Here is a 24,512-nt window from a genome sequence, read left to right as displayed (position 1 = left end):
TGAGCTACAAAGTGATTTCCACAGTGAGGATGTTCTGAAGGTTTTAGAGAACACTTAGGAATTTGATAAATGCTGTAATTGTTGTATTTAACATTGTTTTGAACTTCAAACTAGAGCTTTCTTTTCCTTGTTTAAAAGCTCTCTCTTGTTCTTCTATATGCTTTAATCCAATCTGCCATAGTCCCTCTCAGTGAGTAACAAGATTTTACTTTCTTAAATCATGCATATTTGTTTTAAAAATCTGCCTTAAAAAAAAATTATCTTTTTCCTTCTTATGCCATTGAGACAGTGGGCTTGCAATTATCAAGCAAATGGGATTGTTTTTAGAGAACAGCAGCTTTGCTGTGGTGGTATTTTTGCAAGGCTGAACTGAAAGTAGCCACAAAGCAGAAACTTGCTAATCCTCCAAGCACTGATCTGCAAGCCGCAGCAGCTTGATGGCTTTTGATCTTTCACAACCAACAATGTGGCATTTTAGTGTTATCAAAATTACTATGCTTACCAAAATCCTATCAAACTACTGTCTAATTATAAACTGTTTCTTAAATGTGTTCTGATGTCAGTTATTTTATTTGTTAAAGATTCTTAATTTGCTGAGTGCATCCTTTTGTAATTTCTCATGGAGCATTAACTAGCAAGGTTCTGCTGTTTTCTGTCTGCATACCTTCTAGGTACAAGTGCTTTAAAAAGCAAAACTAAGCTAATATCATGGCTATCAAATATTAAGATCAGTTAGATTGCAGTAACTGTTTCCAAAGACCTTAGGCAAGGTGGCATCAACTGGCAGTTCCTTCCTACATTTATCTGACTTTTTAAATAGCTGACTTTAAAGGTAAGGAATGTGAAAGTAAAGCCCAAGGCTAATTTTTCTTAAAGGCCTTGCATATTTTTCCTGCATGGCTGCTATGTAAGCCATCTCAGTGCATTACTTAAGTAAAATACAACTAGGGACATGGCAAGACCATGTAAGACCACCTGCTGGGTCAGGATGCTTCTCCTTCTGCAGCAGGAGAAAAGGGAGAAGCAGCCTGGATGAGGAAAAAGTGCAGCCTTCTGCCATCAGTGGAAGGGCCATCTGTGGTCATTAGGAGGTGCCGGAAGCTGTGAAGAATTACATCGTAACAACCCTTTATCCTAATTGTAGTTTTACCCCACTCAGGGAATAGCAATTTTCCTTTTTAAGGCACTGCAGATAAGTAATATCCACTAATATCTGGTTACTTTATCATCCTGAACTCATTCATTATTGTTTAATTACAGTTCTTAAGAAATTCAGCCTTATGATGGTGTCTTAGAAGCTCTGCTTCGTTAGTTTAAAAGTCATTCCTTATGGTCACTTCATGTTTTTTCCCCTATATTGGAAGTTAGAAGAATTTGACTTGCCTTTTTGCTTTCTGTATGCCAGTCTCTCTCTCTTGCCTTTATTTCTGTCATTTTTCATCATTTTTTCTTTCCTTGCTTCTCATGTAGGGAGTTAATCTTTGCAGTCATCTTCTTTGTAAGGCAATGTCTTTCTTTACCTTTCATGTTCCAGTTCCTTTGAATTTCTGCTTCTTTTTGCTGTGTGTTTGAGAATTCCATGCAAAACCCACTCAGTATTCCAGAGAACAGCACTATATTGATCAATACTAGCCTTTTAGAAGATAACTTGACATCATTTTAATACAGAACATATATTGTAAATGTTGCAGAATTGCTTTGGGGTTTTTGCTAAGGTGTCTCTAAAGCTCTACTAGTACCTCTCTTTTTCCCCCTTCCTGATCTATATATCAAAGTTGGGGACATAAACAATATTTCATCTTCATTTAATCTTGATTTGCTAACTAAAAGATTTTCTTCTACAAACTTCACTTTTTAGCAATCCCATTTAAGAAATCTCTGCTAAAATTCTAAAGCAGTGACACTCGCCCACATTTTTTTTGTCACCTAGTAGTTTCTTTCCATCCTAAGCAATTTTATTTTGTATTTTAGCTGTCATTTTAGGAATTACTTCTTTTGGTTTTCTCAAAATCCTTATGAAAGACTTTTTTTTTTTTTTTTCTTCCTGATTGCCTTTTGCTTTTTTAAGTTGTTTATTAGTCTGCTATAAATTTTGAGTACACTCCACAAGAACAGAACTCTTGTTTGATTTCTTCAGGACTGACATCTTGGGATCTTAATGTTTTGGGGGTTAAATTATTTAATTCATTTTCTTGCTGTTGGATCTCTACTTCTTGGGTCAACACTTTGCTACGTTTGCCAGTTTTGCATCCTATTATACCTCCAAAGTACCTAGTATAGCAAATTATAAATGCAGTGCATTTTGTTACCTAATTGTTCCTTACTTTGAAATTCTTCAGCTGTCTTGGATGTCTGCTATCTGTTCCCAGAACAAGACACTCTTTAAGTGGCCAGGTTTTGTCCTCCTTACCCACACCAAGCCACATTTGCATCTAGATCAGTAATACAATTTAAATATTTTGAGCAGGATTCACATTTCTAAACAGTCCTATAGAATAGACCAGGACCAGACCAGGTTGGAAGAGACCTTCAAGATCATCGTGTCCAACCTATCATCCAACACCACCTAATCAACTAAACCATGCAACCAAGCACCCTATCAAGTCTCCTCCTGAACACCTCCAGTGATGGTGACTCCACCACCTCCTTGGGCAGCACATTCCAATGGGCAATCAGTTCCTTTCTGACAGCATAAATTCTACATGTCTGAAGTTGTTGGGTTTCCCCTGTACAGTTCTGTTGCTTTCTGTATCCCTAAGTGACAGGGCTTAGCAGCCACCTGACACAACTTGGGGTCCTTAGCCTAGGTGTTTATCCATCTGTACTAAGGACCAGAGCTTGCAGCCTGGAGATAAAAAGAGTTCTCCATGGAACAAGCCAGCTTGTCTCTTTGAGCAGTGTTTGCGGGGGTAGGAAGTAAAGAAGTAGAATGCAGCAGGATCTATCCAGTCAGTATTAATTGCTTTTGTATGCTTTAATTAAGGATGCCAAGTACCTCTTCCGCTTGTACATGGCACTAAAGCAACACAGAGAAGCTGCCAGGACTGCCATCATCATTGCCAGGGAGGAGCAGTGCTCAGGTGAGTCTGTTGGCTCTGATGTGACAGCATCTCCAACACCACATCCTATCAGTTCCCAGGGTGCCATTATAGAGGGTTATACTCAGAAAGGCATGTTTCACTTCTTTTAATGATACTCAAGTTTCACTTTGAATTTGGAGTAGCCTTTGTGAACAGGTTGGGACTCAGACCCTACGTATGAAATACTGGGGAAAAGAAAATTGTGGAAAACAACTGCATTCCTTATCACATCCAAGTGAACAATGTGATCAAGGTTGCCTGCAGCTTTACTTCTCTGTGTGTCACAGATCTTACTTAGAACAGCTTCTACATGCAGCTTCTGATTTGGATACTGATCCTTTGGTCTTCAGAGTTTTTTCCAGTGGGCGATGTGCCCAGGAGATGATTTCTGGTGAAGGATCAGATATCTGCTTACTTAAGCCTTGTCTTCCCCTCTAATAGGTAGCTAAAGTTAGACACAGAGAAAAGTAGTGAGAAAGGTCAGGGATAGAAGCAAAATAGCTCTTACCTACACTGTTTGCTCTTCTCTGCAACAGCCCTACCATACCACTTGCCTTTTCTTTCAAGTGAGTTAAGAAAAGAATCCCTAAATTAAAAAATAGCAGCCTTAGGAGCAGCCCAGGCACATGAACATCTGCGGACTGCTCCTCAGCATTGGGCTAAGGAGTGGAAAAGCGCTTCAGCCTTGGCCTCCCACTCACAGCAGTGAACAGTCATAAAGATCTCTTCCAAAACAAAAGACTCTGAGTCCCACCATAAACCTTAACACTGCCAGGCCCACCACTATGCCGTGCCACCAAGTGCCCCATTTACACATCTTGTGTGTGTAAAAAAGCAACTGCTTGTGGCTTTCCAAAGAAATTCTCATGCAAAGGTTTTGCCCCAAGAATCAACATCACTTCCTGATCGGCTTCTGTATGTGTCATTAGTAAAGAAATTGCTAGGAAAAATTCAATGTACTGTTCAATGCTGTTTGTTTTTAAGGAAACTACCGCAATGCACACGATGTTCTGTTCAGCATGTACGCAGAGTTGAAGACCCAGAAGATTAAGATTCCTTCTGAAATGGCTACAAACCTTATGATTCTGCACAGCTATATTTTAGTGAAGGTAATGAAACCAGAAACAGGATTTATGCCTAACTGGGCAGAGTCTCTGATTTATGGAGCTGGATGGATGGATGCTCTGTAGGCATAAATTACTTTGTTGTGTAAGTTGTATCTGAGAGCCCAGGTGCATGCTAACCAGGACTATCCACATTTGGTTTTTGATGCTTCTTTGGTTAGCTATTTTTAAATATTTAACATATTTTTTTTAAATACCAAATAATTTAACATCTACATCTGGCTGCCTGTACTTCTTCTGCATTGATACTTACAAAAATATCACACCGCTAGTGCTCTTATTATTTTTAAGGAATTTGCTGCTTTTCTGTAAAGGAGATTAAGTAGAGGGACTGAAATGATTTCTAGGAATTAACCCAGCCAGCCTACAGCCAGCTTCTGCTATCCCTCTCTAACAGCACTGACGCAAGAGCTGGCAAATAGCAGTGGAAGGCCAGACTCTTGTGGGAAAGAGCCACTATAAAGTCTCTGGTCTTCAGTACATGATACATCTCTGTTCAGTTCCATGAAAGAGCCATGGCTGTGCAGTTCCCAGAAGGATGACCACCAGGAGCAGGAATTGCTGTCTAAAGGCTGCAGCTAATCTGATCTGTTTGTTGTGTTCCAGACTCACGTGAGACGTGGTGATCACATGAAGGGAGCACGTCTGCTTATCCGCGTGGCCAACAACATCAGCAAGTTCCCATCACGTAAGTGCTGGCAGCATAGGAGAGCTCTACAGGGCAGCTCATCAATCAGTGCATTAGAAGGTGCCTGCTCCTCCTGTCATGCTAGAGAGCACAGGACAGTGTTACATACAGTGTGCTCTATCTTCCACAAGACGGCTCCAGCATGGATTCCTCACTAGTAGTTTCACCTGTCCTCACCCACCATCTTGAACTACAGGTTACACAGTCTCAGGCTCACATGTAAAGAACTGATTGGTTCTGTGACTATCACAAAATTTCAGCTGCTCTTCTATTGAAAATATTTTTTGGGTGCATGGAAAACGTAGATGAAAAATGCAGACTTTAACCAGTGCAGAGCAGATGTGGGAGAAATGGTTCTAATCCAAACATTCCTGCTGCCACGCTTGAGCTCCAGGAGTGCAAGGCAGGGAGAGGTGAAACCATGGTTTTCTTGGGTATAGCTACAGGAATTGCAACACTGTCCAACTATGGGCCATGAAGAAGAAGAAAACTGCTGTCATTTTGTATCAGTACCTTCTCAGCCCTATTAGCTTACAGGCTTTCAATGTTGGTGTTGTTAAATAAGTATTTGACATCATTTTGTCATTCTCTTACAGACATTGTGCCCATTTTAACCTCAACTGTAATCGAGTGTCACCGAGCAGGACTGAAGAACTCAGCCTTCAATTTTGCTGCTATGCTGATGAGACCCGAGTATCGTAATAAAATAGATGTGAAATACAAGAAGAAAATTGAAGCCATGGTCAGGTGAGCAGCATTCATCTGTACAATGTAAAGTGCATGTAAAAGGCTTCCTCACCAGCAGCGACATTTTCCATCTTGTCCACACAGCTCTAGCTAGCAGTGTACCTGCAAACTGTTAGCTTCCACAGCACCACCAGCAAGCTGCTCTGTGACAGACTAAATGACTAACTAACTGTGGTGGGTTGAAATTGTCCCCCAGCGTAGCCTGAAACTACCATACTAACACAAGGAATGGAAGAGCAAGTAAAACAGATGAATTCTTAACATCTTTTTCCTTACTTGTGTCAAGGCTGGTCCCTAACTAGTTTAATGTGATGCCTCACAGTTTTCCTCTCAGGAGAGATAAAACCTTCTCTGGCTCTAATGACCTCTCTTTTTTCCCCTTTCCCCTCTATCAGTCACAGCTTTGCAAGCCCTGAAATGTCTCAGCTTATCCAGCTCTTCTTTCGTGGCTTCTGAAACTTTCACAACCTATTTTGGAGGGGGCAGGACCGAAACTGCACACTGTATTGAAGATGTGTGCAGCCCATGGCCTTACATAGCAGCAGAATGACTGTGTTCCACCCTGCAGGATCTGCTGTTTTCATAGCATGTGTTACCATTATAACATCCTGCTCCTAAGGTGGAACGTTAGATCCAAAAGGCCTTGGTTTGGCTTCCCCCACATTTGTCACAAAGTTCTTCTGGGCTTCTTGGAAGCCACATCACCCTGAAGCTTAGCCCATAAGCTGTGGCATCACATTATTTTCACTTCCATTTGATGAGTGGTGCAAAACAGCAGCACTTACCACAGATGTGTACTGTGAGAACTGGGTATCCTGGTTTGAGTCTTTTAAAATTCAGGCAAAGTTCTTCCCAAGTGCCTGCTTGTTAATATTTCTAGAACATTCCAGTAAACTTCTAAAAGATGACATTGATGCTAAAGCCCAGTTTGCTCATTCTTTATCTGTCGTGTTTCTCCTTACCTTAAAGTAGAAGCAAAAGAACAGGCCCTTGTGAGGGAAACGTACCTGCTCAGGCTAATGAAATGAGAAGTCAGGCTTTCTACAAAGCATCAAGATGATAACTAAGGAAGTCACCTAATTGTGTCCAAGGTTACTAGGCTAAACAGTAGAAGGGATCTGTCGTCTTCACTGGAAAAATGCACTCAAAGCTCTTAATCTCTAAATGTTCCACAGAAAAGTAAATGTTAGGGTCACATAAAACATCTGATACAAGTCCTCCCCCAGCCCAGGTGCTGAGGTGTCTGGATCAGAACCCTTGTTCTGCCAGACACTTGGCTGAAAACAAGCCTGTGGCAGGCAGAGTTGCAGGCTGTATGGTCCTGCCAGGATCCCAGTTTTACATCCTCTTATTTCAGTTCTGCGGGGTCACTCCTGCTACAGGAAAACACTGAAACAGAGAATCCATAGCTTTGTGTTAGAGGTCATGAGGCTTGGAAGCTTTCCAAGTATTATGATCTGCTATAGCTTTAAAAAGGTTGTGTTGTAGCAAGTTGGACAGAAAATGACCTACTTCTGAGGCTCCAGAATTATGATGAATTTTGGGTGGTAGTTACAAGGAATGACCAAGTAGAATATAGAAGAGCAGCTGGAAGTTGTGGAAGTTATTCCAAGGAGAAACACTTGTTTAAAGTTACTTTGACATGAAGTCTCTTTGTTCAAGTTCAGAGTGCGTGAGGTTTCGTTCCCATCTGTGTCTTCTAGACGCCCAGACACGACAGAAGCAGAGGAGCCCACAACAGCCTGTCCCTATTGTGAATTCCAGCTCCCAGAGTATGAACTGCTATGTCCTGGCTGCAAAAACAATCTCCCCTACTGTATTGCAACTGTGAGTACCTGCAGTGGCAGAGCGAACACAAAGCTTTCCTTGCCTTCTGCAAATAAGCTCTTCTTGACCATAGTTGGTTTACTGGTAGCTACAAACCAGGTATTTGTGTGGACTGATTTTGGGGTGGTTTTATTCCTCCAAGTCCCAGGCGAAGGGCCACGCAGCCCACTGCTACCACCATCAGCACAAAATCTTTATACTGAGGTTAGCTACTGTGTAATTGACACTATTTTTACTAGGTGCAAGTGCTTTGTCACACCAGAATTAAAGAAAAATCAACATTTATTTAAGCAGGAAGCAATGCTGGAGTTAACAATTCTTTATTAAAACTAGAGAATTAAATCTTACCAAGAAAATATTAATAAAAATTCTCTTATTATTTTTACTCTGATTTTAGCAGAGCAAGATGACCAGTACAGTTCAGAAGCGTTACCATACAGAAAAAAACCCATATCTTTTAAATACAGCTGTATGAGCCAACTGCAATGTACAGAGTCATGAATGTTTCCCATTCAAGGTGCTGCTGTCTCTGTAGTATCAAAAAGGCGGCTGAGAACTGGGGTTCTAGCAAAGCAAACCCCTGAGCCCCAGCAGACACAGGAGCTCATTTCTGTGTGACCAGTGCCAGGCACTCACTCTGCTCACAAATGTGTCAGCAGTGAGTGTAGCCTCGTGGGGTCGTGTGATGAGCTTGGGGGACAAAATTTGAATGTCAGATGCAAAACCAACCATCCCAGTAGATCTTACATACTGCTCTAGACAGATCTACACTGCTGAGCTCCTTGTCTTCTGGTTACAGAACCCTTATCTTAGAGTAGTGAAGCTCCAGGCGTGAGGTTTTAATTCCTTGAGCTCTTTAGAGCTCTGCTACTGCTACTTGTTCCCACTCAGGGGTAGAGAACTCCAGGCCCAGTGTGCCAAGACAGCAAGTGCCAATTACTGGCTTGTGGCTTCTTCCTGCAGGGTCGGCACATGGTGCGAGGGGACTGGACTGTCTGCCCACACTGTGACTTTCCTGCCCTCTACTCTGAATTCAAGAGGTATGTTGGCTCTTGAACAAACATTGTGGTCCTGCAATAGAACGTGTTTTAGCAGCAAACCAGTTCATCTGGTACTAAAAACCTGTAACAGCTGAGCAACAGCAAGCTGCCTCACTTGGTAGTTTTATCTAACACAGTTGAGGAATGTCACTTAAAGTGGACCAAAACCTACACTCAAGGGCAAACTCAGCCAGAGCTACAAGGTTCCAAGAACAAGAATGAAGATAGGGGGGAGGAGGGGTTGGGGAAGGGCTCAGCTCCTTCCAAGGAGATGCAATACAGGGACAGAAGGGGAACACAAGCACAGCAGCAGTCACCAAACCAAATATTGCTGCACCCAGTACTGTGTAATCTCTTGTTCACAGTACTCATCTGTGTGACAATAGATTGGGGCAGAATGTTCAGAGGCCAGAGCCTGTGAAGCTGCAGAAACTTGGACCTCAAGCTCCTTTGTCCATGTTTACATGAGACTGGGTATCTGAGCCCTCACTCTTGTTTTACACCAGCATGTTACAGACTGACAACATGTGTCCCATGTGTTCTGAGAAGATTGATATTGTTCAGCTTAAAGTGCATGACTGCACACAGTACCTCAAGCTAGAAGATGGTGACCAGTAACTTCAGGTATGTGCTAGAGCCTGTGTTTTGAGCCCTGTGAAGTATATTCTAGAGACCACTGGGAGGGAAAAGCAGTGCTGAAGAGTTACTTTAGAGTCCTGGTCACAGCAGCATCCTCTACTTGCCCTCAGGCATGCAAACACCAGGAGGTTTTGCTACTGTAACTAACCTGGTTGTTAAATCAATCCAGTTGTGAGGCTTTAAACGGGTTCACCTCTATGACTGCACTGTCCCCTGCCATGTGTTCTGGTTTGGAGCATGCTGTTGAACACAAGTTGTGCTTGAGAACACAGAGAACAGTCTGAAGATCTCAGTGTTATCAAATCCTTCTAGAGAGCTATCAACCAGTGTTGTAAGTGTAGGGAGTAACAGATGCTGCTGGAAAGAGCAGGTCTAAAAATGCAGCTTACATGATCTTAGCCTGTGTGTTTAACAGCACATAAGAATAACTCACATGAGAACAGCACCACAGCATTGGCTTCAAATACTCCCCTTTCAAACAGTGACAGCACTGCTCTGCCTGTCCCACACACCTGGATCCAAGACTGGTCCTGTTAAAAGAATGGTAACTGAAAATAAGTTATAGCTTTGCCATTTGAAGGCAGATTTACTGCCACTAACACCTCAGGTCAAAGTAATGCACAAATTATCTACACCACACTAATCTCCTTGTTTGTTATCACAGTCTTTGTATATCAGACTATAACTGACCACCTCTGTCTGCTTTCAGAGCTCACGTGTTGCCTGGCAGGCAGCAAGGAGAGGCTGCATTCTGCAGCTCTTCCCCACTAGGATTTAATAACCACCATCACACCACTTCTGGTTTGTAACAGCCTTGTAATTATGTAGCATTTGATAAATTTTGTACTTTATTATAGTAATAAAATATATTGATAATTCTTACCAAGCAGAATAATTCTTACCAAGCAAAGGCAAGCCAAGGGGTACTCAGTGTGAGTGACAAAAGCAGCCCCCTAGGTTCTGTAACTCCATTTCTGAACTTCTATGGCTATTTTCTGTGAAACATTTCTTACTCTGAAGTATTTCTTTCCGGCTTTGATCAAAACTACTCACACAAGCACGGGCTCCTCAAGTTCTGGAGCTCAATCCCGCACTGCTCTTCTGTATCTCTAAACAAAAGCTGTAGGAAAAGCGTAATAGCTCCTGTTCATGAAGGATAAGCCACAAAAGGAGAGACAGAACACTGTGTGACCTCAGCAAACCTTTCAGAAGAGTCCTATGAAGTGTTTTATTGTCATTTTATACACCACTTGATTTCTAGAATGTACAAATATGCAGGTCAGGGTGGGGGGTGCACCACCTGCTATTTACAAGAGTTCACCATACAACATCAGCGGATTTATTAAAAAAACAAAGAAAGCAGTGAAGTCCTAGGAAGACTCTGCATAAATGCCCAGTAACTAAGCATCCCATTTGCACCCTGTTTATGCACCTGGTGTCTGCTGCACAAGGATAGTTAGGGCTTGGAACCTTGTAGCAGGTTAAGAGTAAGTACAGCAGGGCACAGAGTGAGAGTACAGCAGCTACATCACCTCTTAAGAGGAGCATTTCAATGCACTGGGTCTACATTCCAGGCTCCAGCACTGGATCCATCTCCTGTTCAGATCAGCAAAGCTGCATCCAGAGCAAGATTTTATGCTGCTTAATGTCTTGTTTTCTCTTTCCTTTTCCCTTCTTTTTTTGTTGTTTCTTCAGTTTTCTCTCTCTTTGGTGGCTTGGAAGGCTTTGCCTTTTTTTGCTACAAGAGAATACAGAGAGTTTAAAATGCAAATGGAATAGTCAGTGTTAAAGAAAAAGCTCTTTCCTCTCCTCCTCCCCCCTACTGGAGAAGAGGCTCTCCAGTATTCACACCCAACATACAGGCTGTGGCTGTTCCTGACCATCCCCACCAACACCTAGAGCATTAAGTTTTGGAACTGGATGCGGTGTTCCTAAGCTCACACTTCCATCCAACAGTCAAGCAGAAGCCAATGGACAGAAATCACCTAAGAGTTTCTCACACTGTTACTAATTACAGTATTCAAAGTTGAGAGATTCTCTGTTTTCTATCTGCTGTGACCTTTATTTTTTATTAAAAAACATTTAATTCATATATCACAAGTCCCAGAAAGGTACCAGATAAGAGGAAGCAGTTTATTGTTTAGTTTAACCTGAAGGAAACTAAAGTTACCTTAATCATTGCATCACTTTCAACAGTATCTTGCTCATCCTCATCAGATTTGTTCTCTTCCACATTCAGGTCTTCACTCAGTTCAAAGGCCATGGCAGATGCTGACTGCCTCCTGGTTGTCTTGACAGAGTTCAGGGAATAAGGAGTCAGATGAGCCTCTTTGTTGTAGGCACGTGTGAAAGCTGCTTTGACCTGTGAAAATGGAGGGAAAGGCTATAAGCATCAGCTTAGGAACTGTAAATTGTGAGCTTACCAACTCCTGGCTAGAGATCTTACATCCTTCTTCAGGGGGGACGTGACCAAAGGTTTGTATAAGAGGAGGCTGTCTCAGGAAGGCACAAAGTATCTAAGAGCTGTATGGTGAAGGCTCATTTTAAATGAACCCCACATCACCTTCAGATAGAGTAGGCACTTCAGGTGCATTTTTGCTTCAGCCTCCAGTAATTTCAGCACTGTTCCACTGCCACCTCATCCAAACCACTCAGCCCAAAGCCACTCTCGGCGGCTCTGAACACCTGCTCTTTGGACTAGGTTCAGTTCAGTTGTCGGGAGAGAAGATTCTTTTCTTTCCTTGAGTGCTTGACCTTGGACAGGGGATATTATGGTTCGGATCTCATACTTGCCTACATTGTAGCAGCAACCTTGCACCAGATTAGTGTCCCAACCACTGCAGAGGACTAGCTGGGTACTGGAGGAACACCACATGGTCCCCCCCCAAGATCTGGCAGTTCAGTCTAACTGGCCTGTGAATGATGCAAGCTGTAAGCCAGCCTCAGAAGGCAGTGCCCCCTGTGTCAAAAACGCAGCTGGGCATCCCTCCTGCTTTGCACGACAGTAAGCAAGGCAGTGCTTGTGCTCATACAAAGGTGACACAGCTTGTAGTCAGACGCTTGCTTGTGCAGAGGTCCCAGCTTTCCCTGTCCCTTCTGTGTCCCACCCACAGCCAGCTCACAGTGACCCTGCACACCAGGAACAACAGGATAAAGTTGCCAGCACAGCCTGGCTGTCTTTAGATGATCTCTAAAACCTTCAGTGCTAGTTTGACAGTTGATTTGCAAAGATTACTGTTAATTACAGTTAATACAATCATTCATTGGCATCTGCACCAATTTCACCCCTCCAGCAGCACACCCATACCACAAGCTATTGTTTTAAGGTTGTCTGAAGATGCAAAGGAAAAAATTCACTCATGAATTTTTACCTTGGGATCCAGCTTTGAAAAAGGGCTGGGGTTGCCTCCCCACGTGCTGATTTCCATGATATTTTCAATATCTTCTTTCATCAAGCAGTAGGAGTCCATGAATGCTATAGCTTCTTGTACACCATCTGCTCCAAGGTCCTTCAAGGGCTGGACAAGTGCATCCCGCAAGTACGGCAAATACTCCATGTTCACTGTCCTCTTGCAGGTCTGGGTCCTGTGCCAAAGTGACAGCACTAGATGACTGCACAGCCACCACCTCTGAACACAAGCAACCTGTAGGTAGGCACTTAGCAAACAGACACTCACAGAATGGTTTGAGTTGGAAGGGACCTTCAGGAGCATCTATTCACCACCCCCTGCCATGGGCAGGGACACCTCCCTCTTCCTAGACCAGCATGGCTCAAGTTTAAAGCCATTACCCCTCAATCCTGTCATTCCATGCCTGTCAAAAATCCCTCTCTGCCTTTCCTGGAGGCCCCCTTCAAATACTGGACGGCTGCTAGAAGCCTTCTCAGAACCTTCTCTCCTCCAGAATGAAGAGCTGCCTGAGGAGTTAACTGCAGGTGGTACTGCACCATTCCTTTTGCCAGTAACCAAGGAGAGGCATTCAAACACCAAACAGTCTGAGGGAATATCCCTAACTGAGAAAACCTCAGGGGGAAGCTGCAGTACTGCTGACCACACTGAACACTGTCCAGGTTAAGTATTAAGAAAGTGTCACCAACAACACAGGAGGGCATCCACAGAGTACACAGGTAAGGTTGTACTAAGCGCAGCAAGGAATTCATGACAATGAAGGACACAGCAAGTAACCATCTGTGCAGAAGGTGGTCAGTGCTACCTGAGGCTCATGTGCATCGCCAATTCCTGAATGATTCGGTCGTGTTTGCCTGCAGATGAAAATTTCCCCAGCCAGCTGGGAAAGACAGGAAACTGGGACATGTAACCTCTCATCAGCTCCCCAGGGAGAACACTTGCATAAATAGCCTGAAAAATAACACACAGAACAAGCTCAAGCCACGATGGATTAGTCTCACTGACACCAGGGCATGCTACCCACTTGTCTGTGGAAGGGGACAAGTCAGCACAGCTCGCCTGAAGAGTGCTTCTTGCTGGTTTCCCATTCAAGACCTTTAAGGTTACAGATTCATCTCCTGTAGCACCCTGTTTGTTACCATCCTCAAATACATGGGAAGTCAGGCTGGAATCTCAAAAATATTTAAATCAAAAATAAGTCTCTTCATTTCTCATTTTAGAGCACAAACAGCTGATGTCACAAACATCTGCTGTAGTCTCCAAGAGACACATACAGTGAAGGAGCCATTCCCACAGAACATTCCCCAAATCCACATGAAGCCAGCCAGCTAAGTTCCTGCACCAAGCAGGACTTCCTGAGGTCCCCTCCAACTTAACCTTTGATACATTCTCTGATGCCAGCCATAACCCTCTGAGCACAGATCTTGTCAGTGTTTCAGCGATCGCTAAAGGAATACAGTGATGAAGCTTCAGTCCTCTGTGCTTTAGGAGAAATACTGGCCTGGTGAGAGGCTGGGATAGGAAGCACCCAACTAAGAGAGCAAGCTTCTAACTGCACTTCAGAAGTGATGTGTGCCATGTGCTCCTCTGCTTCAGGAAGGGTGAAGCTTCTCAAAGTTTCAGATTTCTTTTAAATGATACAGTGTGGGTTCCACAGTGTGAGTGTGGGAAACTGCTCTAGTCACCAGCCCAAGAGAGTGCTGCATGAACTATACAGGGCATAAAACTACACTCAAACACCAATTTCCAGGGACCAGCCTTTGACACTGGACACCCACAAAGCACATAAAATGGCTGTTAAATGCTCACCTGTGTTGGAAGAAGGTTCCAGGTTTGCTTGCTACGAATCTGTCTGTCCACTAGATCACCATCACATATACTATCAGCTGTTCTGCTCAAGAGCATCAAGTGCTTCTTCAGGTTTCCTCTGATAAAAACCAAAGTTGACTGCATTACAAAGCAGAACTACCCAGACAGATTTCAGTCCTTACTTTTGCTGCCTGACACGAAAGCCTGTGCCAAGTTCAGGGTATGGAGTAACTCACCCAGCAGCAGCTGGTTTCACATGTACATAGTTCTCCTGGACAAAGAGAGGTGCTAGGGAATAATCGTGGAAGAAGAGATCTGACTTGTCCATGAGAGACATACGAGAAGTTTCTTCTCCTGTAGCAAAAACCTTCCGAACAACATCAAAAGGTCCCTAAGGAGAGGATATTTCCAGAAGTCAGCAGGCTGCAGGTCAACACAAACAATAAGCCACAGCACAACACCCAGAAAATTACTGCAAGGATGATACCCAGCAATATCTGGACTCAGCAGTACAAGGCCAATGTTCACTGGTTCCTCCCTAGCACAAAACTGACAGTTTTGAGCTGTGTTTTATTTGTGACGTTCATGCAATTATCACTCAGGATGAGAGGCATGAGCTTCACAATTGCATCTTATGCAAGAGACCAGTACACCAGAATAACTGTTCAGTCCTGGATATGCTGTTCTTAACTCTTGTGGCAACTGGGCTAGCAGTGCTTTAGTTCAGAAGATGTTTACAGACCCCAGTGATAACATCAGAATACAACAGTAAAAGCCAAGCTAACCTGATCTAGTTGAGCATGCTCCTGCTTACTGCGGAAGGGGTTGGATTAGATGACCTTCAAAGGTCCCCTCCAACCCAGACCATTCTACTCTATGATTCTATTGTTTTACACTCACCAGTCTGATATCCTTTTTGGCTCTGCTGGCATCTGTTTTAGCCTCATCGTAAGTCAGTGATTTATCTTTTGCACACCACATGTTAAGGTTATGTAAAACCTAAAGAACAAAGTTTACAGTTCAGTAGCGTAACAGCATTGAAATGGAAGAGCTCAGCACAAAAAGCCTGATCTCTACAGAAAAACAGTATGTTCAAATGCTACAATGAAGTCAAGAACTCTCAGGTGATGCACTCTGGACACTGACCTGTCTGATATCCTGATTTGCTGCCAGGATGATCTCTTGCATAGCAGGTGGTGGAATTTTTAAGCCTTCTTTAAAAGCAATAGACATCATGGCCCCCTGCAACACAGGGTTGAGAAACTGTCACTAGAAAATTCCTGTGAATCCTTCCCCCTGCAGAGCATGTTCACACATCTCTTGAAAGAGTTTTAGCATATTCTATCTTTTTTAAAGTACTTACATTTTCTCATATAAACATACTTTTACTGGTGTAAAAGTGTATGATCATCTTTAATTTGACCTACTTATAGTAGGCTTCTAAATCTGAAAGGCTTTGGAATATTCACATTTTGGACAGCCTGTTCTGAAAAGCAGACTTACTCACTGCAGTGATCCATTAAGGTTTAGATGTTTCCAGTTCTGTATGAGCTCTGCCCCATGAAGTTAGTGAGGGTGATTCAGTACAGCTCTTCTTACCTTGATCTGCTCTAGACGAGGTCTCTGGAAGCGAAGATCAAAGCAGTAGTGGACCAAGGAACGCATTTTGGGATGGTTTCGATCATTACACATGCAGATGATGGGGATCTTTGTGTGCCTAATCAAACCAATCAGCTCCTGTGATTTAAACACATCACAGCTCTTAGATACCTCAGGGAAGAACATTTAAAATGTCACACCAAGCATTAGTCCCTTGGATCCTTGACAGATGCAGTCTAGAAAATGACAGTTCCACACAGTGAAAGCATAACCCCTGTCCTACTTTTCCTGTTTGCTATTCTATTCACTGCAATAGGTCTGATGTCTACCCACTTCATGTTCAGACCATTCTTCACAAAGCAATTAGATCAAGAGTTCAGAGTAGAGCTGTCCACCTGCAGAACGAGATTCCTTTGTCCAAAGGCCAGTGTGACCTGGCCTACACCCAGAGGGAGTCTTTCTGACTGCACCCTGCCACAAACAATGGAGAAGCAGGAAGTAAAAGTATCAGCTCTTCCCTGTCCAAAGAGCTCAGTGCTGAGGCCTCAGCACCATTAGGCTTACCAGCACACACTTTGCCTGCTCTAATGAAGCTGAAATTCTGCTCAGTTTTGTATTCCTGCAATACAAATGTCTGCATTTGAGCTGAAGATCTGTATGCCCTTTGTTGTTGAAGTATTGCACGTCACCACAGGATATCTTCAGAAGCTAAACCAGGAGCTGCAGAGGAGAACTATGTCATGTTGTTTATTCAGTGTTCCTGTCTTCTGAAGAGACTAACCATCCCAGTCAGGTCACAAACCTCCTACTGCAGGCAGCTGTTACTGCAGAGACCTGCAGATAAATTCATCTGCCCAGGAATAAACATCTAAAGTGCACATATCCAGTTTCATTACTCCAGGTTTCTTTTACAGAAGCTTCTTCTCTCCACCTCTACCAATGCATAATTCTTATACAAAGTGCTAAAACAGGTCAAATAAACTGTACCCTCCACAGACTTTCTGTGGACCAGGGGTTGAGGACTGGCTTCAAATATGTTGTGCTGCACATGGTGTGCACTCTTAGCAATGGCATTAGCCAGTAACTGTAGCAGTTTCACCTGAATCCCTCCTCTGTCTTCATTGCCTGCCATACCATCCACTTCATCCATGATCAATACATGCTTCCCGCTAACTGATGAGGATGTGCCTGAAAATGAATATGAACAACATGAGATGGGAATAAAACAGGGTCTTGCTCAGTTTTACCCAGTGCTTTACAGGTTAGGGACCCCCACTCTAGACACCTGAGATGGTGGTGAATGTCTTACTCTGTCACTTGCTCACATGAATCTACATACACAGAGTAAACTGACTCTAACCTCTTGTCATCTCTCAAGAAAGCCCTATGCACAACAGAAGAGCAACTGCAGAACTCTTAAGTACTTTTTGCAGCTTACCAACTGATTCTACTGACAGCAGGATTCAGTTCTACAACTGCAGAGGAAATACAACAGCTCGCTAAGTAAAGCTGTCCTCGTAAAAGCTGGGTCCCTCCACGTGGTGAACAAGTTAAACTCCTAATGCTGCTGGGTAATAAGGAAGCTCTGTCCTTCTGTAAGCAGACTCTTAGCTCAAGAAGAATCATCCTGCAAACAACAGACCTACCAGAGCAGAAGTCTTTGATGCTGGTGTTGTTCAGAGACTCAGCAACTACTTCCTTGAGGCTGCTCTTACTGCGAGTGTCACTGGCATTCAGCTCCACATAGCTGTACCCCAGCTCCTAGCCCAGACACAAAGCACACACAAAGTGAGAACGTGGGTGAGTGACAAGCTTGTGCATACCTGAATTAACAGCAGTATTTCAGGGCTCCAGAAGAAAGCTCTTGCAATGCTATTTTCACATAAACTTTACGCCTTTGATTCCTTTCTCCCCTTCTACTCCTTTTCTCTCATGTTCCAAAGAAGTATTTAGAACCAGACACAGGACAGATGTGCCCAAAAGAGAACTTTTAAGGAAGAGTAGAGGTAAGTCAGTGGCAGATTTAGTTCCAAAGGATTAACAGAACTGCCACCAGGGATAAAAGCACAGCTACAAGCCAAGACTGGCTAAACTCTGAGGTATTTCCAGCTGCATATCAAAGTCTTAGACGAAGAGTCAGGACAAGAAACATGCCTCTGAAATCTGAATGAAAGAAGTGTTCAATTATCCAGACAGCCAGGAAACACACTGCTGCCCCAGGAGTCCTAACAGTTCAGCACAGGGCTTGGTTCCATGTCCCTGAAAGTACTTAAACCCCAGCTGCTCCTTCATTAGCAAACTCGCCCTGCCAGAGCAAGCCACAGTGCAACGTGGACCTGCACACAGCTCTGTTCTTGCAGCTTCAGCAACCCAGTTTTGTCTCCTCCTGCAGAGACCTGAAGCAGCTGTGAACAGAGTTGGAAACTAGAAGCAGAAAAGCATCAGCTTGTTGGCACAAAGCTTGAGAGCAGGGGGGAACTGGGAGTTATTCTATACAACCCAGATGCTGAGATAAGTAATCATTCCTTCCTTGCACAAGGATCAGATAGCCGACAATAGCACTCAACCCTTCCAAGCTGGTAGTATCATATTCTAAGAAAGTCCTTGCAAGTCAAAGAACAAAAATCTAAGTAGTTACAACTACACTCTTAATAGTTGAGCTTTAATGGTATTTCTACAACATGTTCTCAGCCAATGCTCTTGCTGCAGTCAGTGGAACACAGTGTTCCAGCTAAGAGGGGAAAAAATTGATTTAAGTCCAGATTTGGAAACACACAGCCCTGTCAACTTCTCTCATTCTAAACCAGCACTTGAATTTAGAATGAGGCTGGGAAACATATCTGTGTTAGATACAAAACCCATGGCTAAGTCTGTCATAGAAGCTTCCGAACTAGAAGGCTGCCTGGATTCCACTGCCACTAAATTTAGTGCAAATATTCTTTGACTTGTAGAACTAGTGCTGAAGGCTCACAATTCCTGACAACCATTTCCAGTTGCTCAACATACTGTGAGATGCTGCTTCAAGAGACACAGACACACACACCTCATTGCTACATTCTTAGCCCAGACCTGATAAAGGAATCTAAACATCCCCTTATTCTCACCTGTAACCCTGTTCTGAGCAGGTGAAACCAGGCTAGGAGCAGACCCTAGTCATGCAGGGATATCCCCCTGCACACTCCCTCTGTATCCAGATACATAACCAACGGTAAACAAAAAGTGCTGGCAACAACTGTTACTATCAACTCACCTTACAAACCAAAGAAGCTGTAGTAGTTTTACCAACTCCAGGAGGACCAGAAAGTAATGCTGCTTTAAAACCAGTACCATCATCTTTGCCTCCAGTTTTACTGCTCTTTGCTACAAAAGAAGATTGCAGGTTTTATTACCAAAACTACTAGAGATAGTAAACATCACTGGACTTTTCCCTCAATTAAGGCCTGACATGAATAAAACAGTAAAAATAAATCGATACACATCTGCATCCTAACCATTTGGGGAAAGGCAGCTTAAGCCATCTCAGTTTAAGCCTTGCAGTGATTCTAAACTAAGAAACAGCCAAAGTGCTATTATTATAATACAACTGTTTCAGCAATTTCCTCACACCCACATCACAAAAATAAACCACCACTAAACATCCCAAACACACCACACAAAAACCTCACTAGCCACTATGGTTGAAGTGAAACCTAAATGCTATTTTAAACACGGAAAAAAACTGTCTAGAGGATGACACATGACATGGACTTGTCAGGCAGAACCAACACCTTGGCAGTTCATCACTTCCCCAGGCCTGGCCCAGCTATATTCCATTTTCACCATGGGCACAGCGAGGTTAGGACTGGAAAACAGTCTTGGTGCAAAAGGAACCCAGAGGCTGAATCCGAGGTCATTTTCATGTGTGTTAATGCCAAGGCTATTTTGGTTTCTTTAGGAAAACAGAATCACTTTTAAGATACTACCACAAGAGTAGTTTTCTGTTCTGCCTTTTGTAAGGGGCGGGGGTGGTGGTAAGTGAATAACTGCTTCAACAAAACAACATTTTGCTACCTTAGCCCAGAGAACCAAGCAGTGTGACTGGCATGGGAGAACACAAAGAAAAGTTAACCACACTGCTCACCTTGTGCATCTTCCGAGGAATTCTTGTGCCAATTCCTGAGCCATCGGAGCAGTTTGTTGGCACAGCTTTGCTCACCCTGCTGTCCAATTATTGCCTTAAGAGACACAGGCTTGTATTTATCTACCCATAGCAATCTCTCTGTTCCTTCATTTGTCTCAGAATCCAAGTTCTCCTTGGGTTTGGTGGCTTCTTCCTTCTCTCCAGCCTGCCATTTGAAGTCCATCAGCTTTCGAACAGCAGTGGTTTCCTTCTTGACAGATTTGTCAGTATCTCCTTTTTCAGGAGAAGACTTTAACTTTTTATTATTGGCTTCCCTTTTTAAGGGGCTCGAATTTTTCTTTCCAGCTACAGCTTTCTGTGGTGTCCTTTTAGGTCTTGATTCTACTTTCTTTGCCTTGGGAAAATAAAGGTAAGAAAATTAAAAATGGAAATTAAGACAAACCCATACAGTAAACAAGCATTGTGCCTTGGAACACACGTACAGGAAAGCTTAACACAGTAAGAAAGATTAAAAAGCCACCACTAAAAACCTAAAACACACACACCAAGAGCAGATAAACTGAAAAAATAAATCACTGTTAGACATGATGCCAGCTCGTCCTATAGCACAAGCCAGAGAGCAGAAGCAGGAAATGTTCTGGTCATTCCAAGCATAGTCAGTCCTTTTAGTCATTAAAAAACCACAGACTTGCTGCCTGCCTGTCAGGTTGGAACACATGAACCAGACACCCATGAAGCTCTTGCAAAACAACATTTCCAGAAGTGTTCAGCCCAAAACACAATTCAAAAGGGAGTGAAAGTGATTAGATAGGAAGTTTTGACACCAACAGTATCTTTACATCCAACAACTCACGTCCAGCCACATCAGAAGTGCCAAGGGATAGACCAAGTGCACAACATGCTTGAGCTAAGAGATTTTAGTAACATTTTATCAGCCTCTACAGACTACATTAAAATGTGCATGAAAAAGAAAACAACAAAACTACAGTTACTGTTTTCACAGTATTCCCCCCAAAATTTACCTTTAGTATTATTAGTTCAGGTACCATATAAAGACAACGTGTGCTGTGTACACCACACTGCATCAGTCACCGTCACTTTATTTAAATAGTTTAAGAAAACATCTAAGGAGATACCTGAGGGGATAATTGTCTCTAAAATACATACAACTGTATCTAAACCACATACAATACTGGAGTAGGAGAATGAAAGGGGAGGGGGGGAATGTTGTTTGGTTGTTTGTTGGTTTTTTAAATCTATAGGTTCCGAGTAGAAGTTTGAAACACAAAAAAACCCACTTTCAATACTTTTAACCTAGCAGGTCAAACTGACAATCACAGGGCACACAAGATCAAAACTCCTTCCAATTAAAACCAAACCAAAGCAAAAAGCAAACCCCTCTCAAAGTCTTTAACAAACCAACCTCTGTTTCAGCTGCCAGCTCATATTTGGACTTCTTGCCTGGCATCGTTCGAATAAGGTCAAACAGCCCATCCTCATCAATAACTTTTGTCCCTAAAGCTGATGCCTGAAGCAAAACAAAGAATTAAACATGAGGGCAAGTAAAGTTAGGAGTCACATAATTCACTTCCAAGTGCATAATGTTTAGGAACACACAAAGATACCCTTCTGTTGTATTTTCACATATGCCTGTGTATATACACACACACACATACAAAACCACAAGGCCCTAGAGCAGGAAGTACATGTACTTGGTAGCAGTGCCTCCTTTTGGCAGGGATGAGATAAAAACCCAACAGAGATGAACAGTTTCACTTCTGCTTTGCTCAGGCACAGGAACCCACCTTTTCACACTTCGCCTGGCCACAGTCTCGCCCCATGACCAGATAGTTTGTCTTCTTGCTGACGTTGCCAGTTACTTTGCCTCCGTACCGCTCGATCAGAGACTTGGCCTCATCTCTCTCAATACACTCCAGAACGCCTGTAATGACAAAGGTCAGGCCTTCCAAGCAGTTTTCAGCTCCCTGTGAAGCAAAGCATTGCAGAAAATAACCATTACCTGATGCAATTCTATCAAACACCTCTTCTCTATAAGCTTCTTTAACGCCCTACCATGTCACACACCCTATGAAACATTAAACAGCCTATGATACCTAGCTAGGTAACAGCTCTAAAGGGTCAAAAGCTATTAAAAGGAATAGCTACCAACAAAATTCACACCTTTGTTACCTAAGCAATCATAACTGTAACACTTTGTGCTGGAGACCTTATAGCAGCCTTCCAGTACCTGATGGGAGCCTACAAGAAAGCTGGGAAGGGAGTTTTTACAAGGGCCTGTAGTGATAGGATGAGAGGGAATGGATTGAAGCTTGAGGAGGGCAGATTCAAACTGGGTATTAAGAAGAAATTCTTCACAGTGAGGGTGGTGAGACACTCGAACAGGTGCACAGGGAGGTCATGGATGCCCCCTCCCTGGAGGTGTTAAAGGCCAGACTGGATGAGGCCTTGAGCAGCCTGGTCTAGTGGAAGGTGCCCCTGCCCGGGGCAGGGAGATTGATTTTGAAGGGCCCTTCAAACCCAAACCATTCTATCAATCTGTGAATCTTTAACTTCCATCATCATGACTTCATAAACTGGTTTCAGTTTCTTAATATAATTCCTTCTATTTCGTTGTTGCTTTGCATTACAATTTAGCTTCTGCCAATACACACTTCCTGCTTGAGAAAAATGCCAGGTTTAAAACAGTTTAGTTGATGCTTGCCAGATCACTTCTAACAGCAAGCCTGTGAGACACCACTTCTACACAAAGAATTTTGCAGTAGCCAAACTCACCTGAGGTATCTCTTTGGAACCCAGAGCTTTTGGCCCCTCACGATTAAGGAAGCTTCGGTAGGCTTCATAATTGCTTCGCTTCTTTTCAGAGTCTTCAGGACTTACAGACTTGGGTAGGATGGGGAAAAAAAATAAACACCCACCAAAAACACCACACTTAGTACAAAAAATATAAAACAAAAGAAACTCAAGCATCACAGCTTAAAACGTTTTCATGCACCAAAGGAAAAGTTCTAACACTTGCTTTAATCTATTAACATGCAAGAGCAAAGCTTACTCTGGTTTTCATGCCTGTGTTTTATGCATTTTCTGTTCTTTTTAAAGACTTCAAATAAAAAGTCACCTGAGAATTTATTTTTTTTAAAGTATTCATTGTCACCTTCCTGCAGATTCACTTCTATTCCACAGGTATATGCTCACTTAATTCATAAACTGCTGCTTTAAAATTCCTATCCTATTGAACTTCAAAATGATGCTCAAGTACAGACAAGATCTACACTTACATAAAAGTATCAATACTACAAAGCAGACCTTCAGAGACATTCATAAGCTTCTTTTTTTTCAAATCAGCAAAACATTATTTAAAACTCCCTCCAAAAACCTGCAGGCTCTCCCTCCCAATTACAACTGCTATTTAAGTACCAAAAGCAGGGTATTTTGTACCGTACTATTAAGAACTGTTTTAAGACTGCCAGTAACTGCCAGTGTGTGCAATAATACAGCTACTGAATGAGAGAGTTAAAACTAAATTATATTCCTAAATAATGTATCAATCACAAGAAATGCACTTCAGAAACAAGAGACTATGGAGGGAGAAGAAAACCCACCAATGCCATTTATCATTTTAACAGCAGTATGGATCCACAAGGTCACCGTGCTCACATATACAGTAAGCTTTCACTCACTGGGGAAGTATCAGAATTCCAGCTTTCTGCATTTTTCCAGGACAGGTAAATATGAAAGCACTGAACTGATTTTGCAGTGTACACTCATATCCTGATGAGAATTGAAGAACTCTCAATACCTTCATACATTTAATTTACACTTTTCCAGATGACACTCCCCCTCCCCCTGTATTTTTACAATTGCTAGGAACTTCAAGCCTTAACAGAATTGAAATGCTTTAAAATTGTTCTTCTGGACTCAAAGTACACCAAGTTACAACAGTGACACAAATAATAAAGGAAAAGTATTTTCCTGTACATTCCATCAAGACAAATTAATTTTGATAGCTCCTACCTCAGCCTTCTTGGGAGAAATTTTCTCCTTCTTTGGAGAAATTTTCTCCTTCTTTGGTGTTGTCCTCTCTTCTTTCCCTGAAGCAGCTTTTTCTTTAGATAATGAACTTTGAGCTCCTGTTTCCTGTTCAGCAGTCTCTGCTTTCTGTTTCAGAGACACCAGCTTAGAGCTGGGTTTCAAAGGCAAGGGCTTATCTGTCGACTCTCTTGCTGTTTTACCAGCAGATTGTGGGGATGAACGAGAGCCCTTGGATTGTTCAGGCTTCGTTTGTTGCTTTGGACTGCAATCCTCTGCTTCACCTGTCAAGTTTGCTGCTTTGCCTTCAAAGGGGAACATACATACATAAGAATGTGTCCTATTAATAAGAACTCATGAATGCTTTCTGTGTTCCATGTCCTAC

The 24,512-nt window shown here is 42.7% G+C and overlaps 2 protein-coding genes across 3 annotated transcripts in view; one reads left to right on the top strand and one right to left on the bottom strand.

Moving 5' to 3' along the window:
• The window catches only part of WDR19 (WD repeat domain 19), a 38,744-nt gene extending 29,347 nt beyond the window's left edge, over positions 1–9,397 (top strand). The window contains exons 30-36 of one of the 2 annotated variants that reach the window (XM_054163985.1): positions 2,984–3,080; positions 4,065–4,189; positions 4,811–4,892; positions 5,489–5,639; positions 7,343–7,466; positions 8,430–8,506; positions 9,013–9,397. In XM_054163985.1, coding sequence (XP_054019960.1) covers positions 2,984–3,080; positions 4,065–4,189; positions 4,811–4,892; positions 5,489–5,639; positions 7,343–7,466; positions 8,430–8,506; positions 9,013–9,124 — 768 coding nt within the window. In that variant the 3' untranslated portion in view covers positions 9,125–9,397. Of the gene's footprint in view, positions 1–2,983; positions 3,081–4,064; positions 4,190–4,810; positions 4,893–5,488; positions 5,640–7,342; positions 7,467–8,429; positions 8,827–9,012 lie in introns of those variants that run through there. The other variant, XM_054163984.1, reaches the window with a different exon arrangement.
• A 916-nt stretch (positions 9,398–10,313) lies between these two features.
• The window catches only part of RFC1 (replication factor C subunit 1), a 36,371-nt gene continuing 22,172 nt past the window's right edge, over positions 10,314–24,512 (bottom strand). The window contains exons 9-25 of the mRNA XM_054163993.1: positions 24,113–24,432; positions 22,874–22,981; positions 21,886–22,065; positions 21,504–21,608; positions 20,081–20,474; positions 19,211–19,320; positions 17,607–17,721; positions 17,060–17,148; positions 15,961–16,098; positions 15,508–15,603; positions 15,262–15,360; positions 14,598–14,752; positions 14,362–14,479; positions 13,358–13,503; positions 12,517–12,730; positions 11,316–11,507; positions 10,314–10,883 (exon numbers count right to left, since the gene is read on the bottom strand). Of these exons, the coding sequence (XP_054019968.1) occupies positions 10,788–10,883; positions 11,316–11,507; positions 12,517–12,730; positions 13,358–13,503; positions 14,362–14,479; positions 14,598–14,752; positions 15,262–15,360; positions 15,508–15,603; positions 15,961–16,098; positions 17,060–17,148; positions 17,607–17,721; positions 19,211–19,320; positions 20,081–20,474; positions 21,504–21,608; positions 21,886–22,065; positions 22,874–22,981; positions 24,113–24,432 (2,675 nt within the window). The 3' untranslated portion in view covers positions 10,314–10,787. The remainder of the gene's footprint in view (positions 10,884–11,315; positions 11,508–12,516; positions 12,731–13,357; positions 13,504–14,361; positions 14,480–14,597; positions 14,753–15,261; positions 15,361–15,507; positions 15,604–15,960; positions 16,099–17,059; positions 17,149–17,606; positions 17,722–19,210; positions 19,321–20,080; positions 20,475–21,503; positions 21,609–21,885; positions 22,066–22,873; positions 22,982–24,112; positions 24,433–24,512) is intronic.

This window comes from Dryobates pubescens, chromosome 1 (assembly GCF_014839835.1).
Source record: "Dryobates pubescens isolate bDryPub1 chromosome 1, bDryPub1.pri, whole genome shotgun sequence".
Classification (NCBI taxonomy): domain Eukaryota; kingdom Metazoa; phylum Chordata; class Aves; order Piciformes; family Picidae; genus Dryobates; species Dryobates pubescens.
The sequence above is the reverse complement of the archived record's forward strand: the minus strand, read 5'-3'. Positions and strand labels throughout refer to the sequence as shown.